The sequence below is a fragment of the Callorhinchus milii genome, unplaced genomic scaffold (genome assembly GCF_018977255.1).
Source record: "Callorhinchus milii isolate IMCB2004 unplaced genomic scaffold, IMCB_Cmil_1.0 Scaffold9, whole genome shotgun sequence".
In the NCBI taxonomy this organism is placed as follows: domain Eukaryota; kingdom Metazoa; phylum Chordata; class Chondrichthyes; order Chimaeriformes; family Callorhinchidae; genus Callorhinchus; species Callorhinchus milii.
The window spans coordinates 22,528,646-22,549,088 of NW_024704750.1; the positions used below are offsets into that span (position 1 = coordinate 22,528,646).

The 20,443-nt window shown below is 50.0% G+C and overlaps 1 protein-coding gene and 1 non-coding gene across 2 annotated transcripts in view; one reads left to right on the top strand and one right to left on the bottom strand.

Annotated features, from left to right (window-relative positions):
* The window catches only part of ttc7b (tetratricopeptide repeat domain 7B), a 72,075-nt gene that overhangs the window by 22,129 nt on the left and 29,503 nt on the right, over window positions 1–20,443 (bottom strand). The window contains exons 12-18 of the mRNA XM_042337957.1: window positions 19,511–19,628; window positions 18,923–18,980; window positions 18,039–18,111; window positions 17,295–17,455; window positions 13,421–13,537; window positions 6,485–6,582; window positions 851–991 (exon numbers count right to left, since the gene is read on the bottom strand). Of these exons, the coding sequence (XP_042193891.1) occupies window positions 851–991; window positions 6,485–6,582; window positions 13,421–13,537; window positions 17,295–17,455; window positions 18,039–18,111; window positions 18,923–18,980; window positions 19,511–19,628 (766 nt within the window). The remainder of the gene's footprint in view (window positions 1–850; window positions 992–6,484; window positions 6,583–13,420; window positions 13,538–17,294; window positions 17,456–18,038; window positions 18,112–18,922; window positions 18,981–19,510; window positions 19,629–20,443) is intronic.
* On the top strand, window positions 2,601–2,674 carry trnag-ccc. The gene has a single exon. It is a non-coding gene; the product is annotated as a tRNA-Gly (tRNA).

The window sequence follows — 20,443 nt, forward strand, 5'->3', positions numbered from 1 at the left end:
CCGACACTGTCTCACACCGCCGGCCACCGAGATCCTCGCATTCATACACACACTCATAACATCGAGGCTTGACTACGTAAACTCCCTGCTTGTCGGTCTCCCCAACTCCTCCTTCCACAGGCTGCAGATCATCCAGAACTCTGCGGCCCATGTTCTCTCCCACCCCGGGCTCCGTGACCCTATCACCCCCATCCTCGCCCGACTCCACTGGCTTCCCATCACACAGAGGATACAGTTCAAGATCCTGGTCCTCACCTTCAAAATCCTCCATGGCCTTGCTCCCCCCTATCTCTGCGACCTCCTAACCCCCTACCATCCTGCTCGCTCCTTCCGCTCAGCGGGCTCCGGCCTGCTTCCCATCCTGCACCTCGCCCACCCCACTATTGGCGGGCGGGCCTTCTGCCACTGTGCCCCCACCCTCTGGAACCCCATCCCTCAATCCCTCCGCCTCGCCCCCTCCCTCGCCTCCTTCAAGACCCATCTCAAGACCCTCCTTTTGACTGTGCTTTCGATCATCCTCCATTCCCACCTCCCTCCACCATCCCCCACCCAGAACCCCAGCCCGGGTCCGAAACAGTGACTCTCCAGCGCCTTGGGACGTCCTCCCAATGTGAAAGGCGCCGTGTAAATGTAATAGTGTCACAGGACCTTTGGCGGCAGACAGACAAAAAGGCAAAGGTGAATCTCACTGAGAACAGAGGCTCTTGTCTGCCCTTCGATCGATTGAGTTCTTGTCTTGTAACAAGGGTGGGATTTAAAGCTGGAGTGAATAACAGCGAACACTTTGTGCGCTGTTTGCGATGGAGCCCGAGGAGAGAGGAGGCGAAACGAGTGACTGTGTTTGGCTTACCTGCGTGCAGCCAGATCTGGGCGAGGGTCATCCAGGGATGCATAGGGCCCTGTCTGGGCATGCTGCTCTGTAGTGAGGAGGCCACCTCCGACAGTGCCTGCTCCACCCTGGAGGCTGCGATTGAGGTGGCGTGTATGGATCCTGAGGCGGAGAGAAAGGTAAGAGAGAGATCAACATCTTTATCAACATCGAGCGGGCTCAGACTCTGCAGCAGTGTGTAGGCTCTACACACAGCCCCTTCCCGCCCACCCCCCCACACACAGTGTAACTCAACAACAACAACTTGCATTTGCACAGCGCCCCTCATGTAGGGCAGCGGCCCAGAGCCCTTGACAGTGATGGAGCACAACGCCGAGCCGGGTCAAGACTATGCTTCCTGCAATTCAATGCAGATGGTAACTACGTGAGTAATGGAGGGTAGAGGAGCAGCGTTACGAGTTAGGAGGTGAATAATACGAGTCCTGCAAAGAAGCTTAAATCGTTACGATAGGAAACGGAATGGGACTCAGGTGGATGGGCGACTCAGGCGATTATACGATTATACGATTTAAGACTTGTGTGAGTTTTACTGCACAGGCATTTACCTTCAGATAAAATTAAGTTACTCACTTCACGGCTGCTTGCGGGACGCTGCTGTGCGCAATATGGCTGCTGCCTTCGCCTACAAAATACCACAGTCACTGCGCTTTAGAGTAAAACCCTGTGAAGCGCTTTGAGTTGTTTTGATGACGTGATAAGTTGCTGGATCACATATAAAGATTATTTTTTATTAGATAGTTTGAAGGATGTTAAGAACAGTTTAAAAATGCCTATAAAATGTCAGTGGTTTAGACGGTGACTAAGATATACAATAAACACACAGTTTAAGATTGATTGTGCCTCATGCATCATTTAATACCCCGAATGACTTATTTTTTCCCTTCAGATAGCTTGACTTGACTGAGCAGTTAACACTGCGATCAATAAAACATTTTAATACACTTCTGTTTTCTATTGATTGAGGTCTGAATGTAATAGGAGAGGGACCGCAGCAAAATACATAAACTGAGAGAGAAGAGAGCACGGGGAGAGAGAAAGGGGGGGAAGAGAGAAGAGGGGGGGTTGGAGAGAGAGGGGGAAAGAAACAGAGAGAGATATACCGAACCAACAACACTGCATATTACAGGAAACAGGGTGTGGAAAGTAAAGTGCTCTTGGAAAAAGAGAACGGGTGCAGAGGTTGAAGGGAGTGGAACAGACAAACGACAACAACTTGATTCTGTACAGTGCCCCTCATGCAGCGTAGCGTCCCAGAGCGCTTAAAGACCAGACGGAGGAGCAGTCAGTATACTATGGAATGTAAGGTAAGGTGGGAGATGATTACACTGGGGGCCGGGGGTGGGGGGGGGGATGATGATTGCCATTGTTAACAATGTAGTTCAAATGGGGGGGCGTGCGGGGTGGGGGGATTGGGAGAAGGGCGTCAGACATTTTTGAACAGTTTACGAGCTGAGCTGAGTGATCTATCCCCTGTGATTATCTGTGTACTAGGAAACACAGATCCTTTTCTCGCCAGTGGGGCTCATTAACGGGAGCTGAAATCCATGATCTGCTCCGAGTTCAAGATAAGACAAACCTTAAATAATTCATTTGAAAGATGCCTGTGCTCGAGGGAGAGTAAATTGGATAGACAGTGGATCCCTCAGGACACGGAACCACACCTTTCACTGGTCGCAGAGCTAAACTGCAAGCACTGTATGTTTGTGGAGTGAGTCCTGTAGCTCAGTGGTTAGAGCACTCGCCTCCCAAGCGAGAGGACCTGGGTTTGATTCCCGGGCAGGACGAAACATTGGGGAAATTTCCTTTCTCCACACGCCTCCGTTTACCAGCAGTAAGTAGGAATTCTGTCGATTGGCAGATTGCTTTTCCGGGGATAATAATTCCTTCAAAACAATTTTTTAAAAAAAACTGGTCACTCAATCCACGACTGAATGTGGGGACGCTGCTGTGCGCAATTGGCTGCCGCATTTTGCCCACAAAATATACAGTCAATTAATTTTGTGAAGCGCTTTGAGATGTCTCGAAGACGCGATAAGGCGCTATATCCAACGCACGGATGATGTTATTATGTTACTCCACTGAATGCCACCGTTAGGGAGTGTGTCACTGACACGCCGTGCTGCCAGTCCACCCACCAGGCTGCTGGGAGCAGGGAGAAGGTTAAGGTTTCCATAGTGAGTGGTGCTAAACTGGTGCCCAATGAGTCCACTGCAATGCAACATGGAGTCTAGTGTCTGACCCACTGTCACTGTCCCCCACCCTCCACACACCACCCCCCCCCCAGCAAGTCTATCTCCCCTTGTCTTGTCTCGCCCACAAATATACAATCAATTCACTTTACAGTCTATTCTGTGAAGCGCTTTGAGACGTCTAGAAGACGTGAAAAGCGCTATAATCAAATGCGAGGATGATTTATTATTATTATTGTCTCACCAGCAGTTTGTCTCGCACCGAGTACAGCCGCGAGCTGGTGCTTAATCTGCGAGCTGTGAGAGAGAGAGAAAGTGACTATAAAGTGAACAGAACGGAAAGGGGTGTCTGAGTATGGTCCGAGAGGCTGAGCGGGCTCACATTTCCTCTCACTGCGCGGTGCAATTAGACGGCAGACGGCTCCCACTTCAGGGCAGGTCACTGAGAGACAAGCACTGTGATCAGTCGTACAGCCACGGTCATAACACTGCACATTACTAGGTGGAGAAGAGATCAGAGGTTTCTTTTCATCTTGATAATTGTCCTGAGACACACAGCGGTGCCTTACGCAGGAGGGGGGAAATCGGAACAATAGTCTTATCCTCCCTGTTGCTGACTAGTGGAACACACTGCAACTAATACCTTACCGAATACCAAATACATAAATTACAAATATTAATAATATGGCCACTTAATCCAAGACTGTTTGTGGGGACGCTGCTGTGCACAATTGGCTGTTGCGTTTCGCCCACAAAATACAGTCACTACACTTTACAGTGTATCCTGTGAAGCACTTTGAGACGTCTCGCAAACGTGATAAGGCGCTGTATCAAACGCAAGCATTATTATTATTACTAAATACGTACTTTTTATTCCAGTTTCTCAGGAAACCAAGGTCAATATTAACTGCTTCCCCCAGTTCCTCAAGGGATAAACAGTCTCAGGACTTAGTGAGGTCTATAGCAAGTCTGATCTGTACAAATTGCATAATTGCATAAGTTATAATGAGCCCAAGTCCCGGTTAAGAGTTTATATTCTATGCAGGTTTGACATAACTCATGCTTTGCATAAGTCATATTAAATGATACCACTTATGTGAGGTTTACTGTATAATTCAAGAGGTGAACAACACTATATCAACTGGAAGGATTATTATTATAATATTTTATGGGATTGAGAAAGTAAACCCAGAACAATACTTTCGGATGCACCTAAACAGCGGAACAAGAAGGACACAGGTTTATCGCAAAGGGCGATTTCAGGACAGACACCAGGAAGGTTTTTTTCTACCCAGAGAGTAATTACCGACTGGAACAGGTTACTAGTAAGGAAGGTCACTGGCAGAACAGTGGTCTGCAGTACTGTCAACAATGACAACTGGCATTTACACAGCGCTCTTCGCGCAGGATAGTGTCTCGGAGAGCTCCATACCGAGGGCGAGTTTGCCCTGACTGTCAGAGCCGGGAGCAGCAGTAACGAGCTGTTTGTTTTTAATTAGTCTCCAAACATGGCAGGCGGCACAATGCTGTTTAATGGGAGCCTGACTCAGGCGGCAGCTCGTGCTGTACAAACCAACAGTCTGTTATTGAGTGACGTCACTCTCACAGGCCCTGCAAAACAGGTCGCCACCCGACACATTCAAAACAACTCGCTGTTTTCCATGTTGGGCGTCTAAAAATAGCCCCAGCAACTTTCCTGGCCTCGGGGGCTGTGCTTTTATGTTGTTAAAAGGGGAATTAAAGTCCCGAGGATTGCTTTTTATTTTATTTAAATACTCTCAATCACATTCTGACTATCTGCGATCAGGGCTCCCTCTGCATCCTCGTCCTCCTTGACCTTCTGCTGCCTTCGACACCATCGACCCATTCTATCCTCCTCCACCGCCTCTCCTCTCACCTCAACCTTCATGGCTCTGTCCTTGACTGGTTCAGATTGTACCTCTCACACGGCCTCCACTTCATCTCCACAAACGGCTTCTCCTCTATAGCCCCCGACCCCATCCTCGGTCTTGTTTGACCCTCACCTATCCTTACTACCCCACATCTGTGGCATGACCCGCTCTGCCTTCCCCCACCTCCGCAACATCCCCCGGCTCCGCCACTGTCTCACACCGCAGGCCCCCAAGATCCTCACATTCATACACACATTCATAACATCCAGGATTGACTACGCAAACTCCCTGCTTGTCAGCCTCCCCGACTCCTCCCTCCCATGGCTGCAGATCATCCAGAACTCTGCAGCCCGTGTCCTCTCCCGCACCGGGCTCCACGACCCTATCACCCCCATCCTCGCCCGACTCCACTGGCTTCCCATCACACAGAGGATACAGTTCAAGATCCTCACGTTCAAAGCCCTGCAGGGTCTTGCTCCCCCCTACCTCTGCGACCTCCTAGCCCTCTACCACCCTGTTCTCTCCCTCCGTTCAGCTGACTCCGGCCTGCTTCATGTCCCCAGCCTTGCTCGCCCCACTATTGATGGGCGGTCCTTCTGCCACTTTGCCCCCACCCTCTGCAACTCCAAAGTTATTATCATTGAGTTGGCTTCCACCACCCTTTCGATCTCCCTGCTTCCCCCTTACCCTCCACCCTCCCCGACCCCGACCCCCAGCTCAGGTCTGAAACTCTGACTGTCCAGCGCCTTGCGACGTCCTCCTGATGTGAAAGATGCTTTACAAATGTAATTTTGTTATTGTTGCTGTTGTACTGGGCACAGAAGACAGTGTCCTCTCCCCTGTCCCCCCCCCTTCGCCTTGCCTGGGCTCCTCTACTTTGCCGACTTGGAGACTGACTGGGTACAGACGAGCTGGGGAGGCTCCGCAAGGGATTTTCTTCTTTATGGGATCACTTGGAATAAACGTTTCACCCTCTATCCTTTATTTCTAACAGGGTCTGTCATCAGTTCTATTATTTCTCATTTGCAATTGTATAATAATAATAATCATTAAATGTGATGTAGCCCCTTATCACATCTTCGAGGTGTCTCAAAGCACTTCACAGAATATACTGTAAAGAGAATTGATTGTGTATTTGTGAGTGAAAAGCGGGAGCCATTTGTGCACGGCAGTGTCCCACAAACAGTTGTGGATTGAGCAACCAAATTTCTTTCGGAGGGACTATTACCCCTGGAAAGTGAACTGCCAACCGACTAACAACCGGGTTCCTATTTCCTGCTAGGTGAATAGAGGCGTGTCGAGTAGAAAAATTTGCCAAAGATTTCGTCCTGGCCCAGGAATGGAACCCGGGTCCTCTAGGTTGCGAGGTGAGCCCTGTACCCACTGAGCTATGGGACTCCATGTGCAAACGTATGCGTAAACAATGCGTAGGAAGGAATTCCAGGTGCTCTAGAACCCCGATCAACAACTGCTCAGTGAGGGGCCAGATGCCAGTGAAGCCGGGGCTGGGTTACCTGTCTCGGGGTCACTGAAGTCGGGCAGGGTGATGGTGTTCAGGTTCCGTCGGTCAGCTATAACTCTATCCAACAGGCTGCTTCCTCGGCCAGAATCACTGCAAGAGACAAGACAGCAAAGACAGCATTAGCACCAAGGCAAAGGCGGTGTCCGGAAGCGATTTCTGATCAAATGTACACAGCCCAGAGCGAGACAGGGCTGAGCATGTACCAGCCAGTACCTTGGGGCGTGCTCTCGGTGTGAAAGGTTCTATACAAATTTAATTTTGTATTGTATCTCTAAAGCCGACTGGATAATGGGCAAATTACGAAGCAAAAACGATAGGCGTTCGAGAAAGAGGGTGGGAATGGGATTGGCGCAGAGAGCTCCAAAGGATTCCTGCTATTGGCGTGTTTCTTTGCAAATGTTTTTAGAGTTCCTCGGGAAATTGTGAAGCGATAAAAAGCTGACATCTCGCGCTTGCCTGGCAAGTGGGAGGATTGTTTGTGGGACACTGCTGTGACGCAATTGGCAGCCGCGTTTCGCCCCAATCGCACGGTCAATTCACTTTGCTGTATATTCTGTGAAGCGCTTTGAGACGTCTAGAAGACGTGATAAGGCGCTGTATCAAACCCAAGGATTATTATTCTTGAAGGTTGATGACCTTTCGGATGAAACTTTAACTCACGTGCCTCTCTCCATAGATGCTGCCTGACCTGCTGAGTGTTCCTAGTGACTTCTGCTCTTATTGCAAGGATTATTATTGTTATGTTTAGTCACACCAGCTCCCTGGTATTGTATATGTAAAGTGGGCTAATACAGGGCAGTATAGATCAGATGGTGTTTCCAGGACAGATGAACTATCTTCAGGACCACAGTGACCACACAAAGCATCTATATTAATCTCCACAAATTCATCAACTATTAATGTGTATCCATTGCTGCAGTATCTGTCCTCAGTAATTTAGGTCAACTGCTCCGTGTGGCCGCAGCACTGGTTCCAGGGTAACTAATAACAATCTTTAAGGCCAATGCTGAATAGGTCTGAGACAGGATCTCTTCATCCACAACTTTGCCCCCACCCCCACTCCTGTCCTCCCCCACTCAACCCATTATAGATTGTCACACGGAGCCCCAGGTGACTGCTTTCACTCTTCAATATCATGGATATAAACAGGACGATCACAATTCATCGATCTTTCCCTCTTGATACGTCATCTCAAAAAGGTCAACTGTATAAAAGTCAGACTCCAAAGTCAAGAGTCTAAACAGCAGATCCTGTCACTGTTAATCTGAATTACCCCCCACCCACCTCTCACTGGAGCTCTCTACTCTAACCCCATTCCCTGCTCTCTCCCCATTGTGTCTGCGCTGGGGCTCGCTCTCCCACTAGAGCTCTCTAACCCCATTCCCTGCTCTCTCCCCATTGTGTCTGCGCTGGGGCTCGCTCCCCCGCTGAGCTCTCTAACCCCATTCCCTGCTCTCTCCCCATTGTGTCTGCGCTGGGGCTCGCTCTCCCACTAGAGCTCTCTAACCCCATTCCCTGCTCTCTCCCCATTGTGTCTGCACTGGGGCTCGCTCCCCCACTAGAGCTCTCTAACCCCATTCCCTGCTCTCCCCCCATTGTGTCTGCGCTGGGGCTCGCTCCCCCACTAGAGCTCTCTAACCCCATTCCCTGCTCTCCCCCCATTGTGTCTGCGCTGGGGCTTGCTCCCCCGCTGAGCTCTCTACTCTAACCACATTCCCCTGTTCTTTACCCCTTAATAGTACATTTTTTCCTGAAGTATTTACATGTTCGCTGATAAACTATCGCTGCGGAATGGGATGCCACATATTTGTGGGCAAGTCCTCCCGATGTGACTTACACAAATGTAATTTTTGTTGTTTTTTTTGTTGTTGTTGTAAGGCACTCCCCATTCTAACATGCCTCTGTGAACAGGAATCTTACAACCTCCTCATTTTTGTTGTGGTGATAATAATAACAATAATTATCCTTTGATTTAACACGGCGCCTTATCGCTTGGTTGAGACGTCTCAAAGCGCTTCACGGGACACACGGTAAAGTGAAGTGACTGTATATTTGTGGGCGAAACCCGGCAGCGCCCCAAAAACAGTCGTGGAATGAGTGACCAAGTTATTGTTATTGACACTAATTGATGAACGTGGCCTCTAGTTCAAAATCAACCTGATCTCTCGCTGTGTCTTGCTACGTCTGCTAATAATTTCTCAAGGCGAGAGAATGAAATGAGGAGGCCCCTGAGCTGGGGGCAATAGTGCCCCCACTGGGCATCACCGGGAACTACACGCTAAAGTGTAAACAATGACCCAGCTCTTCAGTTCTCTCTCTCTCTCTCTCTCTCCAGGACGTGAGCCTGAAATAATCCAATCTAAATCATTATAGTCCTCCCATCTGATTTAGCGGCAGCCGAGTTGTGTACACAACACCCCCACAAGCAGCCATGGGGTGAGTGGCCAATTATATCTGGGGGATTTTTGGCCAGGACACCGAGAGCGAGAGAGAGAGAGAGAGATAGAGAGACAGAGAGAGAGAGAGAGAGAGGAACTCCCTTCTCTTTTCGAATAGTGCCATGGGATCTTTAACGTCCACCTGAACAGGCAGACGGGATCTCGGTTTAACGGCTCATCCGAACTTCTTATAAATTCTCTTTTAACTTCTCATAACTCCTCCAACAATGCTGTGATCTCCTCAGCACAGCACTGCACTGCACTGGAGCGTCAGCAACAGCGACAACACATTACATTTGCACGTTGCCTTTCATGTCGGGAGGACGTCCCAAGGCGCTGGACAGTCAGGGATTCGGACCCGAGCTGAGGGTTGAGATCAGGAGGGGTGCAGGGCAGGGGTAGGAGGGTGACTGAAGGCACGGTCGAACAGGAGGGTCTTGAGTCGTGCCTTGAAGGAGGCGAGGGAGGGAGCGAGGTGAAGGGACTGTGGGATGGAGTTCCGGAGGGTGGGGGAAGAGAGTCTGGAGGCCCAACCGCCGATGGTGAGGTGGGTCAGCCTGGAAAATGAACTGAAAGTGCTGATATGAGGCTCGAACCCACAACCGTCTAACCCAGTGCCATGGACTGTGGCCGCCTGTCATGCTCTTGATGCGAGTGACAAATGTGCACTTGAATTCGGTGAGACATGAGGGGTTAAATATATGTTATGTTCTGGGAACGTTATTCTCAGTTCAGGCCAGCTCTCGCTCGGAGTGAGCCAAATCCCCTCCTGAATGACGGGGAGGCAATTTTCAGCCATTAAGAGAGCGCCGTGGTGGTGAGAATCCACAGGGAAACAGCAGCATTAGGCACAGAGCTGTTCATTAGCACTAAACACAGCAACCACATCCACCTACTGGGCCCCATCCATAGCACACGCTCGCTGCACACGATAAGCTCGCTGCACATTACAGTACACGCAGTCAACTGTTTAACACGGGCGGCATTAACCTGAACTGATGAGACGTACCATCACTCAAGGAGTTTGTGAAACAGTTCTGTGTGGCATCTGCTCAAGCCAGACACTGGCTCCTCCACATCCGAGATCTTTATGAGAGCCGGTGCATCAGCTCACAAAGTAACCCCTCGGCAGCTGTCTGAGCCGGGGAGGCAGAGAGATCCTGAGATCTATCCAGCCTTAATGTCAACAACAACAACCAACAACAATTCAATTTGTATAGCAGGTACCTTCAAGGCTCTGTTTTCTACTCGAGTTAAAATCAATACAGCACAGAAGGAGGCCATTCGGCCCATCGTGTCTGTGCCGGCTCTTTGAAAAGAGCTTCCAATTCAATCTCACCCCCCCCACCCCGCTCTCTCCCCAGTGCCCTGCAAACTTGTCCTCCCCAAATAATTATCTATAGAGAGTTCCCAAAGCAACAATATTTTGTGATTTTGGACACGTTGTTCTGTGAAGAGCGGGTACTGGGTGTGAGCTTGGTTCAGTGAATAGCACACTTGTCCCTGAAGCTTGTGGTTTCAAGCATAGAAACAGGAGTAGGCCATTCAGCCCCTCGAGCCTGTTCCGCCATTCTACAAGATCAAGGCTGATTTGCAGTCATCGCCACTTAACCGCCTTTGCCCCATATCCCTCGATACTCTGATCTAACAAATATCTATCCACCTCAGTCTGGAAAATGTGAATGGATACAGCATCCACAGCCTTTTGGGGAGGGAGAGAGTTCCAGATTTCCACTACACTTTGGGTGAAAAACTACCTCATGATTTCACTCCTAAATGGCCGAGATCTAATTTTATGATTACGCCCCTTGTTCTGGATTCCCCCACCAGAGGACTTGTAAGCGCTATGGGACACTAACCTGCATAGTGGGCGCTATAAAATTGCTAGTTGTTGTTGTTGACTTTTAACTCATAGTCTTGGCTGAAACTCCAATGCGATGCTGGGGGAAGCACTCGTGGAGCAGTGGAGCTCAGTGGTTAGAGCACTCGCCTTGCAAGCGAGACATCTGGGTTCAATTCCCGGCAGGGAGAAACCTTGGGCAAGTTTCCTTACTCCACACCCCTAATAATAATCCCTCCAAAACAAAACAATAATAAATTGGTCATTTCAATCCACGACTGTTTGTGGGACATTGCTGTGCGCAATTGGCTGCCGCGTTTCACCCACAAATATACAGTCAATTCACTTTACAGTATATTCTGTGAAGCGCTTTGAGACGTCTCGAAGACGTGAAAAGCGCTATATCAAATGCAAGGAATATTATTATTATTGCTGGAGGTGCCATCCTTCAGATGAAACTGAGGTCCCGGTGGACGTTAAAGATCCCATGGCGCTATTCAAAAACAGAAGGGAGTTTCTCTCTCCTGGTTCCTGGACGACAAACCCCTTAATAAAACTGCTCATTCATTTCATGGCTGACTGTAGGACATCAATGGTGCAAAGGTTTAGCTTGAGGTGTGTGTGCGGACATGTGTGTATGTATGAAGTATGCGCGCATATGTGAGTACGTATACGTGTATGTGTGTGTATGGAGTGTGCGCTTGTGTATGGTGTGCGCGTGCGTGTGTGCGTGTATGTATGTGTTTATGTATGGAGTGTGTGTATGGAGTGTGTGTGTGTGTGGGTGTATGGAGTGTGCGTGGGTGTACATATGGACTGTGCGTGCATATGTCTGTGCGTATGTATGGAGCGGGAGTGTGTGTAATCTCCAGTGGCCACACTGAATGGACAGAACTGGTGCCCTCCTCTCTGCAGATGTTCTCCCAGCCACCCCCAGGACCGAGCTCTGCGGGGAGAGGAACTTTGTGGTGTAGTTGCGACCGCTCGCATTCAGTGTATCAACCCAAGTAAACTTGTGAGGCTGGTGACAGCTGTTTGGAGCAGCATTGTTTACCGGAGCCGTCTCTGGAAGAAGCGCCAACATCCCCGCCGGTTCAGAACCATCTCACTGCGCCACACACAGCCTCATTGTCACCAGCTGCCGCTGTGCCCGAGGTGACTCCAGGCCCCGTTACTGTACAATGCGCTGAACAAACAGCAACTCAGTACAACAGCCAAAGTTTGGTCCCGAGTCTTAACGCTGGACAATGGCAAACACACACACCCTGTGGGTCTGTCCCAGAGTCGCTCTGTGCTAAGCGAGCTCATCTCAGCCATGTCGGGGAACGCAAATTACTCTGTTGGTCCGCCCATCACTATCAGCGAGCCACGCCCCCCACCCCAACCCCTATCCCCCATTCTCCTGGCAAGGCTTTCACAAGGGGTGACGCCAACAACAATAAATAAGATTTGCACAGCGAGCGTCTTTCACGGCAGGAGGACATCCCGAAGTTTTGGATGGGTAAGGGTTTGCAACCCGAGCAGGGGGCTGAAATCAAAAGGCGTAGAGGGCAGGCCGAGTGGTGATGGGAGTGTGGCCCAAAGGCGCGGTCAACGAGGAAGGTCTTGAGAACGGCCTTGAAGGAGCCGAGGGAGGGGGACTAGGCACGTCGGAGGGATTTGGGGATGGAGTTCCAGCAGGTGGGGGCAGAAAATCTGAAGGCCCGATCGCCGATGGTGGGGTGGGCAGGGGACGTGGAGTAGGCCAGTGCCCGCTGAGCAGAGGGGGCGGGTAGGTTGACATGTTGTTAAGATTAACAGGATGCAGAGGTAGGGAGGAGCAAGACTGTAGAGAGGGCTTTAAAAATGGGAGTTGTAGAAGAACAGAGGACAGGGAGGTTGGAAGCCAGCAAAGTCTTTAACACGACTAAGACAGCCATTGGGAGATGTTACCGAGTGCGACAAACAAAAAGCACCTCACTGTCAGAGCACTGGAGGCTCAGCGTTTCCACTGACTAACCAGCTGGCAGTTCCACTTACACACGGGGGCAAGATGAGAAGCAGCAGCAGCTCATTAAAGCACATTATAATGTCTCACGTTACAGCGCTCGCTTCAATCAAAACCTCCCCAACAGAGACATCCTAGTCATGTAGAACAGAGCCGGGCAAGAGAACGAGCAGACTTCACTCCCTGACAATAACAACAACAATAATAATAATAATCCTTGCATTTGATACGGCGCCTTATCACGTCGTCGAGACGTCTCAAAGCGCTTCACGGGATATACTGTAAAAGTGGAGTGACAGTGTATTTTGTGGGTGCAACACGGCAGCCAATTGCGCACAGCGGCGTCCCGCAAACAGTCGTGGATCGAGTGAGAATAAAATGATTATTATTTTATTTTGAAGGGATCGTTAGACCTGGAAAGCAATCCACCGGTCGCCTAACAATCGAGTTCCTGCTTACCGCTGGGTAAACAGTGGCGTGTGAGAGGAGTAAGGAAACTTGCCAAAGGTTTGGCCCTGCCCGGGAATCGAACCCGGGTCCTCTTGCTTGCGAGGCGAACGCACTGACCACTCACTATGCTGTAGGGTGATTGTTTTGTTGCTGGAGATGCCCCTGTCGTGGTCTGTGTTGTGAGGGAGCAGGGCCCTCACTCACTGCGCTTACCTGGGGTTCGTCAGGTTGTAGCAGGATTTCCAGATCTGCAGCATGTGTTTACAGGTGAGAAGTGCTTCATCAGGGCCCCTGCACATCGATTCCAGCTTCACCTTCGTAAAGAGCAATCTGTGGGGGCAAACCATCCACAGCAAAGTCACCACCACGTCCAAGTGCCTTTGCACAGCGCCTCCTCACGCACGGTAGGGCCCCAGAGCGCTTGTCAGTGGTGGACACGACCCCGAGCCGGGGGTGTGGGGTGGGGGAAGGGGGAAGGTGACCACAGGCACGGTCGGGAGAGGATGGTTTTTCAGGCGAGACCTGAAGATAGGGGAAGGAGGGGGGCAAGGCAGCCAGTAGCCACCAAAGTGAGGAGGAGACAACAACGACAATTGACCTTCACGCAGCAGCCTCTTTCACGTCCCGAGGCGCTGGTGAGTCAGAGACTTGGACCCGAGCTGGGGGTTGGGATCAGGAGGGGGTGGAGGTTAGGAGGGTGACTGAAGGCACGGTGGAAGAGGAGGGTCTTGAGACGGGCCTTGAAGGAGGCGAGGGAGGGAGTGAGGCCCAGGGGCTCTGTGTGGGTGGCAGAAAATCACCACCCACCACCCCAGCTCGGTGTCAGGCTCTGCCACTGTCAAGCCCTCCGAGACTCTACCCTGCAAGTTGTTGTTGTAACCTCGCCAACGCAAAACAGCCAACCTGCTCTTCCCCTCCCCGGCCCCAGATCACTAAACTTTGTTTAAATGGGAACATTGCTGAGATCCCATCTGCCTGTCCTGGTGTCTGACGCTGATCCCATTACAACCTAATTACACACTGTAGGCGGTAGATAGCCCAGTGCCATAGCCAACAGCCGTTACCATGGCTCTGTCAGGGCTTGTCTCCCACATGGAGCCAATGTGAATAACGTGCCTGGTCTCTGGGCTTCGATAAATGCCCCCCCACCCCCCCGGACGCTGTTCCCGTGTGAAGGGCGTGATATAAACGCAAGTTGTTGTCGAATGAAGGTGGCTCTGGGGTTTGCAGCACTCACTGCTGTTTATCAGTCACCTTGTGGGCAACCTGGATGGATTACACCTCAAAATAGATTTGGATTGAAATTATCACATGGTGTGTGTGTGTACGTGGTTGTGTGTGTGTGTGTGAGCGAGTGAGTGATTGATTGAGTGGGTAGGTGATTGTGAGTGAGTAAGTAGGTGAGTGAGTGTGTTTGTGTGTGTGAGTGAGTGAGTGTGTGAGCGCGGGTGGGTGCCAGTGAGAGTGAGCCAGTGGGTTTAGGAGTGTGTGATTGAGTGAGTGTGTGATTGAGTGAGTGTGTGATTGAATGAATGTGCGTGTATGTGTGGGTATGAATGTGTGTGTGTGAGTGGGTGTGAGCGAGTGGGGTGATCGAGTGAGCGTGTGTGTGTATGTGAGTGATGCAGTAACTGTGTGTGTGTGTGTGTGTGTTCCAGCTTTAATGGCTTCACTGGCACACTGCATTGTATCTAAAGCTGTATAAAGCTGAGGGCATAATCCCCCAGTCAGGCCACTTGTTCACAGCGTGGCCGGGTGTGTGGGATATGCTGTGCATTTCCCTTCAAATCCCGACACTGTTCAGGGTAGTAGAAATCTGGAACTCTCTCCCTCCCCTAAAAGGCTGTGGATCACATCTTCAAGACTGAGGTGGATAGATGTTTGTTAGGTCAGGGTCTCAAGGGATATGGGGCAAAGGCGGATAATTGGAGTTGAGGTACAGATCAGCCTTGATCTTACAGAATGGCGGAACAGGCTCGAGGGGCTGAATGGCCCCCTCCTGTTCCTATGTTTCATTAACCCCCTGTGAAGAGCTATGATGTAATTCGAGGCAGGGAGTTACATAAAAGACCAGGATTAAAACTTCCCGTCTGCTCCCAAACCCACAAAGGGGACGAGCTTTACAGTTCGAGGTCTTTAGTGTAATTAAACCGACTTAAAATACAGAAACACCGCCCCCACAATTAAACTGTCATTAAACCTTCCTGGTGAGACCGAGCCTACTGCTGAGCTAAATGTGTGTTTAGCGATCTCGCTGTGAGCTGTGTGCCTGCTGACTGTTCCCCCACCCCCAAACACACACCCACGTAAAATATTTTTGCACCTAGCGACAAGAGAGAAAAATATCTCAATCTAAAACCATTGTCATGGCCGATCATGACCCTATTCCTAACCTGATGTCTAGACATGCAACACTGTGTATGCATGTGTGAGTGTGGTGTGTGTGAGTGTATTGGTGTTTGTGAGTGTGTGTGTTAGACTGTGTACGTGTTAAGAGTGTGTATATATGAGTGTGTGCATGTGAGTGTATTGGTGTGTGTGTGTGTGTGAGAGAGAGTATGTATGTGTGTGTGAGAGTGCATTGGTGCGGTGTGTAAGTATGTGTGTTTGTGAGGCTGTGTGTTAGATTGTGTATGTGTTAAGAGTGTGTGCATATGTGAGTGTGTGTGTGGGAGTGTGTGTGGTAGTGTGTGTCTGAGAGTGTGTGTATGTGCGAGTATGTGTGAGCGTGTGTGTGTTAATGTGTGTAGTGTAAGTGTGTGTGAGTTGGGCGGCGGTGGGGGGGAGCGGCGGGGGAGTAGTAGATGATAATCAGGAACCGAATGAGAATCTAAGGTCAGTTTTATAGAGACGGGCCATGTAAAGAAATACATGTGATCCTCACTCTCTCTCTCGTGCACTTGAATTGACACGGAATAGGGGACAAACAGCAAATGAGTCACGTCTTTAAGTACTGCAGGTCTTTTCTACATATACACATATAACTTTATACACAGAAAGGTAAGCTAAGCCTTGCCTGGTGGTCGGACCTTGATACCTGAGATGACTGCTTAGCCCCGAGAGTCTGAGACAATAAGCCGCGAGATTGTGTTACTGGTTAGCGCAGCGCGCACACAGAGCAGCTGACACTCTTCCTAACAGCTCAGGCACGGCCGGCATCCCCTCAGGGAACCGGAGAGGCCGTGCCCTTGTTCATTTCATGTTTAATCTTATACTTAGAAAGCGCATTTGTTGATGAGGCTTTACACCCGAGTGCTTAGGGGTGTCAGGTTTTATAACTCTGCCGTTTGAGAGTGTCCTGCTGTTGTGCTGCGAGCAGCTCTGTCGACTGAGCAAAGAGCAAACCCAGACTTATTATTAATAATAATAATATTAATACTTGCATTATTCAGCGCTTTATCACGTCTTTGAGACGTCTCACAGGGCTTCACAGAATATACCACAACCCGGCAGCCAATTGCGCACAGAGACGTCCCCATAAATAGTCGCTTCCCACGTGTTTATAGGAAACCTCAATCAATTCACCATTGATGTCTCTCTCTGTGTCTCTCTCTTTCTGAAGTATATAGATTCACGGAATTTTTACAGCACAGGTTGAGGCCTTTAAGCTCATCGTGTCTGTGCTGATGCTCGCTCCCCCACTGGAGCTCTCTACTCTAACCCCATTCCCTGCTCTCTCTCTCTCTCCCCATCGTGTCTGTGCTGGGGCTCGCTCCCCCACTGGAGCTCTCTACTCTAACCCCATTCCCTGCTCTCTCTCTCTCTCCCCATCGTGTCTGTGCTGGGGCTCGCTTCCCCCACTGGAGCTCTTTACTCTAACCCCTCAAACGTCCAATACTTTGCCTGCGTGACCACATTTCCTGTGGGAGTATTGACGGTGCAAGTCGGGACGACACGAGTCTTTATGGGTAGATTGTGAGCGAAGCTGATGCTGCTGTTGGTGTGATTGTGATCAACCCTGTGACAGGCTGGGGAACACGCGAAGCAGGGAGTGGAGGAAGGAGAGGGGGGATGGGCGGAGTGAACGGAGGGGAGCAGATGGAGGGGGGGGGAGTGGCGGAGTGGAGGGAGGGGTATGGGTACTCACATGAAGTTCTCCGGGTACTCGCTCAGTGCCATGTCGATGATGTTCACGGCATCATGGTAGTGTTTCTGTGCTGACAGCAGCAATGCCAGGAGGTGTAGAGAGTTAACATCATCCCCCTGAAGCTGGAGAGCTTGACGCACGTAGCCCAGCGCCTCGGGGATCTGAGAACAACGACAACTTGTCTTTAATTACAATTAATTGCATTTCATACAGCGCCTTATCAGGTTTTCCGACATGTCTCAAAGCGCTTCACAGGGGTATACTGTAAAGTGTAGTGACTGTATTTTGTGGGCGAAACGCAGCAGCCAATTTACAAAAGATACAAAAGAATTTGTATTTATTTATTTTTGAGGGATTATTAACCCCGCAAAAGCGATCTGTAAATCGACTAACAACCGGGTTCCTACTTACTGCTAGATAAACGGAGGCGTGCAGAGTAAGGAAACTTGCCTAACGTTTCACCCTGCCCGGGAATCGAACCGCTTGCGAGGCAAGTGCTCTAACAGCTACGCTCCAGGATCCCACGATTTATATAGCGCCCTTCAATGGGACAGAGTTTTGGAGCTTAAAGCCAGAAGGAAGAGCTGGAGCTGTGGATTGTGGAGTTGCTAACGATCTGTCTTTACTCCTGTTCCCCTTCACGTGCTGCCGGGATAATGGTCACACACGCCACGATGGCTGTGAGAGGCTGGGGCACCTGGGCTCGAACAACAAAGCCAGGCAGGCGCTGTGTGAAATACTGACCTGCCGTGATATGGCAAGCTGCAGAGACAGATAGAAGGCAGCCAGGTGATCTGTCGGAGATAAACTGTGAGCCCTGGAGGGAGGAGAGGAAAAATAACAATGAATCCAGGCACAGCCAACTGTAAACTACAGAGAACCAATCCGGGCATTAAAATTACTCTCAGGCGACTGGTGAAAGGCAGATTGGAGACTAGACATGTTTAACAAAGTGGTCTATCTGTTCTCGAGACTGTAGGTTTGGATATAGTAGGCTATTTCAGGATGAAATGCTACGCAGACAGGCTGTAACAGATAACAGAGGGGACGGGGAAGAGAGTAGGGAACTCCGATTAGGATGGACAGCCTTTTGGAGTAACAAACATGAGCCAAACACCGACTACTGTGTCCTACCTCTCTCTATGGTTATAATAATAATCCTCGCATTTGAGACGTCTCAAAACGCTTCACAGGATATACTATAAAGTTAATTGACTGTATTTTGTGGGCGAAAAGCAGCAGCCAATTGCGCACAGCAGCGTCCCACAAGCAATCATGGATTGAGTGATCACCTCTTCGACTGCGCCTTCGGTCGCCCTCCCACCCCTACCCTCCCCTGCCCTCCTTCCCCACTGATCTGAACCCCCAGCTTGGGTCCAAATCCCTGACTGTCCAGTGCTTTAGGATGTCCTCCTGACATGAAAGGCGTCATATAAATGTTATTTGTTGGGCGGGCAAGCGAGTGGCCGGCAACAGCACTCAAGAGGTTCCCAAGTAAAAATTTGTCACCTTCTCAGCTACTGTGGAAACACTCGGAGACATATATGACATCTTTTTCTAGCCTTCCTTGGGGGTGGGGGAGAATCAAGAGCTTCACACGATTAAACACATCATGCGAACGCACGCACCTCTGAAACGCTCCAAGTGCCTTTTTCTGTAAACTTTCTTGAACTCCTCTCAACGTTGCTTTTACATAAACCAAAAAACATAAAACTGGTTAAAATCCACCCGGCTGAGTCAATAACTATAATAATAAAAATAATCCTTGCCTTTGAATAAAGCGTCTTCTCACTTCGTTAAGATGTCTCAAAGCACTTCACAGGATATATATTGTGAAGTGGAGGGAATGTGCATTTTGTGGGCGAAACACAGCAGCGAAAAGCACAGCAATGTCCCACAAACAGTCATCGATTAAGTGACCAAATTTTTTTTTGAGGGGTTATTACCCCGGGAAGTGAATTGCCAAAAGTGTTCCTATGTACTGCTGGTAAACAGAGACATGTGGAGTAAAAAAACTTGCCAACGGTTTCGCCCTGGCCCGAGAACCGAACCCGTGTCCTCTCTTGCGAGGTTGTAGTGCTAACCACTACCACAAGGGACTCCTTTGTGGGCGAAACGTGTGTGTGGTGTAGCAGTCCTGTGGCGCCTTGTGCGGAGCGAGGTCTGGACACACGGTGCCTGTGTTCTCAGTGTCTAGGTTTGCGCGGATCTCTTACCGTCTGTGGCTTGGAGGCTGTAGGCCAGCCCCACAGCCAGGTAACCCTTGGCTCGGAACTCAGACGCTTTCTCACTCATGTCAGTCACCATCTCAGCAAATCGCTCCCCTTCCTCCAGCTTGGGAAGAGAACACGTCAGAGACGCCTGGGTCAGTATTGTTAACAGGAGACGGCAACAGTGCTCAAAGTTACAGAACCGGGTAAAAGAAAAGAAAACAAAGGAAAATAAGAGATTCTATTTGCACCGCAACTTTCACATCGAAATGTCTCAAAGCGCTCCACAGGGAATTACTGTTAACCTAAGTGTCTGTGTATTTATAGGCAAAGGCAGTTGGCTAAGTTACACACAGCAAGGCCCTGTACAGTCACACAGCCAGTCAACAACAACTTGTACTTATATAGCGCCCTTCACGCTGGAACGATGTCTCGGAGCGCTTAACAGTGGTGGAGCCCGATGCCGAGCCCGGGGGAGGGGGAAGGTGACAGCAAGCGTGGGCGAGGAGGAAGGTCTTCGAGCGTGATCTAAAAGCGGGGGGGGGGTGGGGTGCGAAGCGAAGTGATTGTGGAGGAGGCCAGAACCAGTCGAGTGGAGGCAGCGGGAAGTAATGTAGGGAGAGAGCAGGTTGGAGAGATGGGGGGGGGGGTGTCAGGGTGTGAAGGGATTTAAATACAAGAGTGAGGATCTTGAAATTGATCCATTCTGTGACAGGGAATATAACAGAGAATAGTAATCATAATAATCCTTGCATTTGATACAGCGTCTCATCACGTCTTCGAATATACTGTAAAGTGTAGTGACTGTGTATTTTGTGGGCGAAACACGGCAGCCAATGCGCACAGCAGTGTCCCACAAACAGTCGTGGATTAAGTGACCAAATTTTTTTTTTTTAAGGGATTATTACCCCTGGAAAGCGATCCGCCAATCGCCTAGCA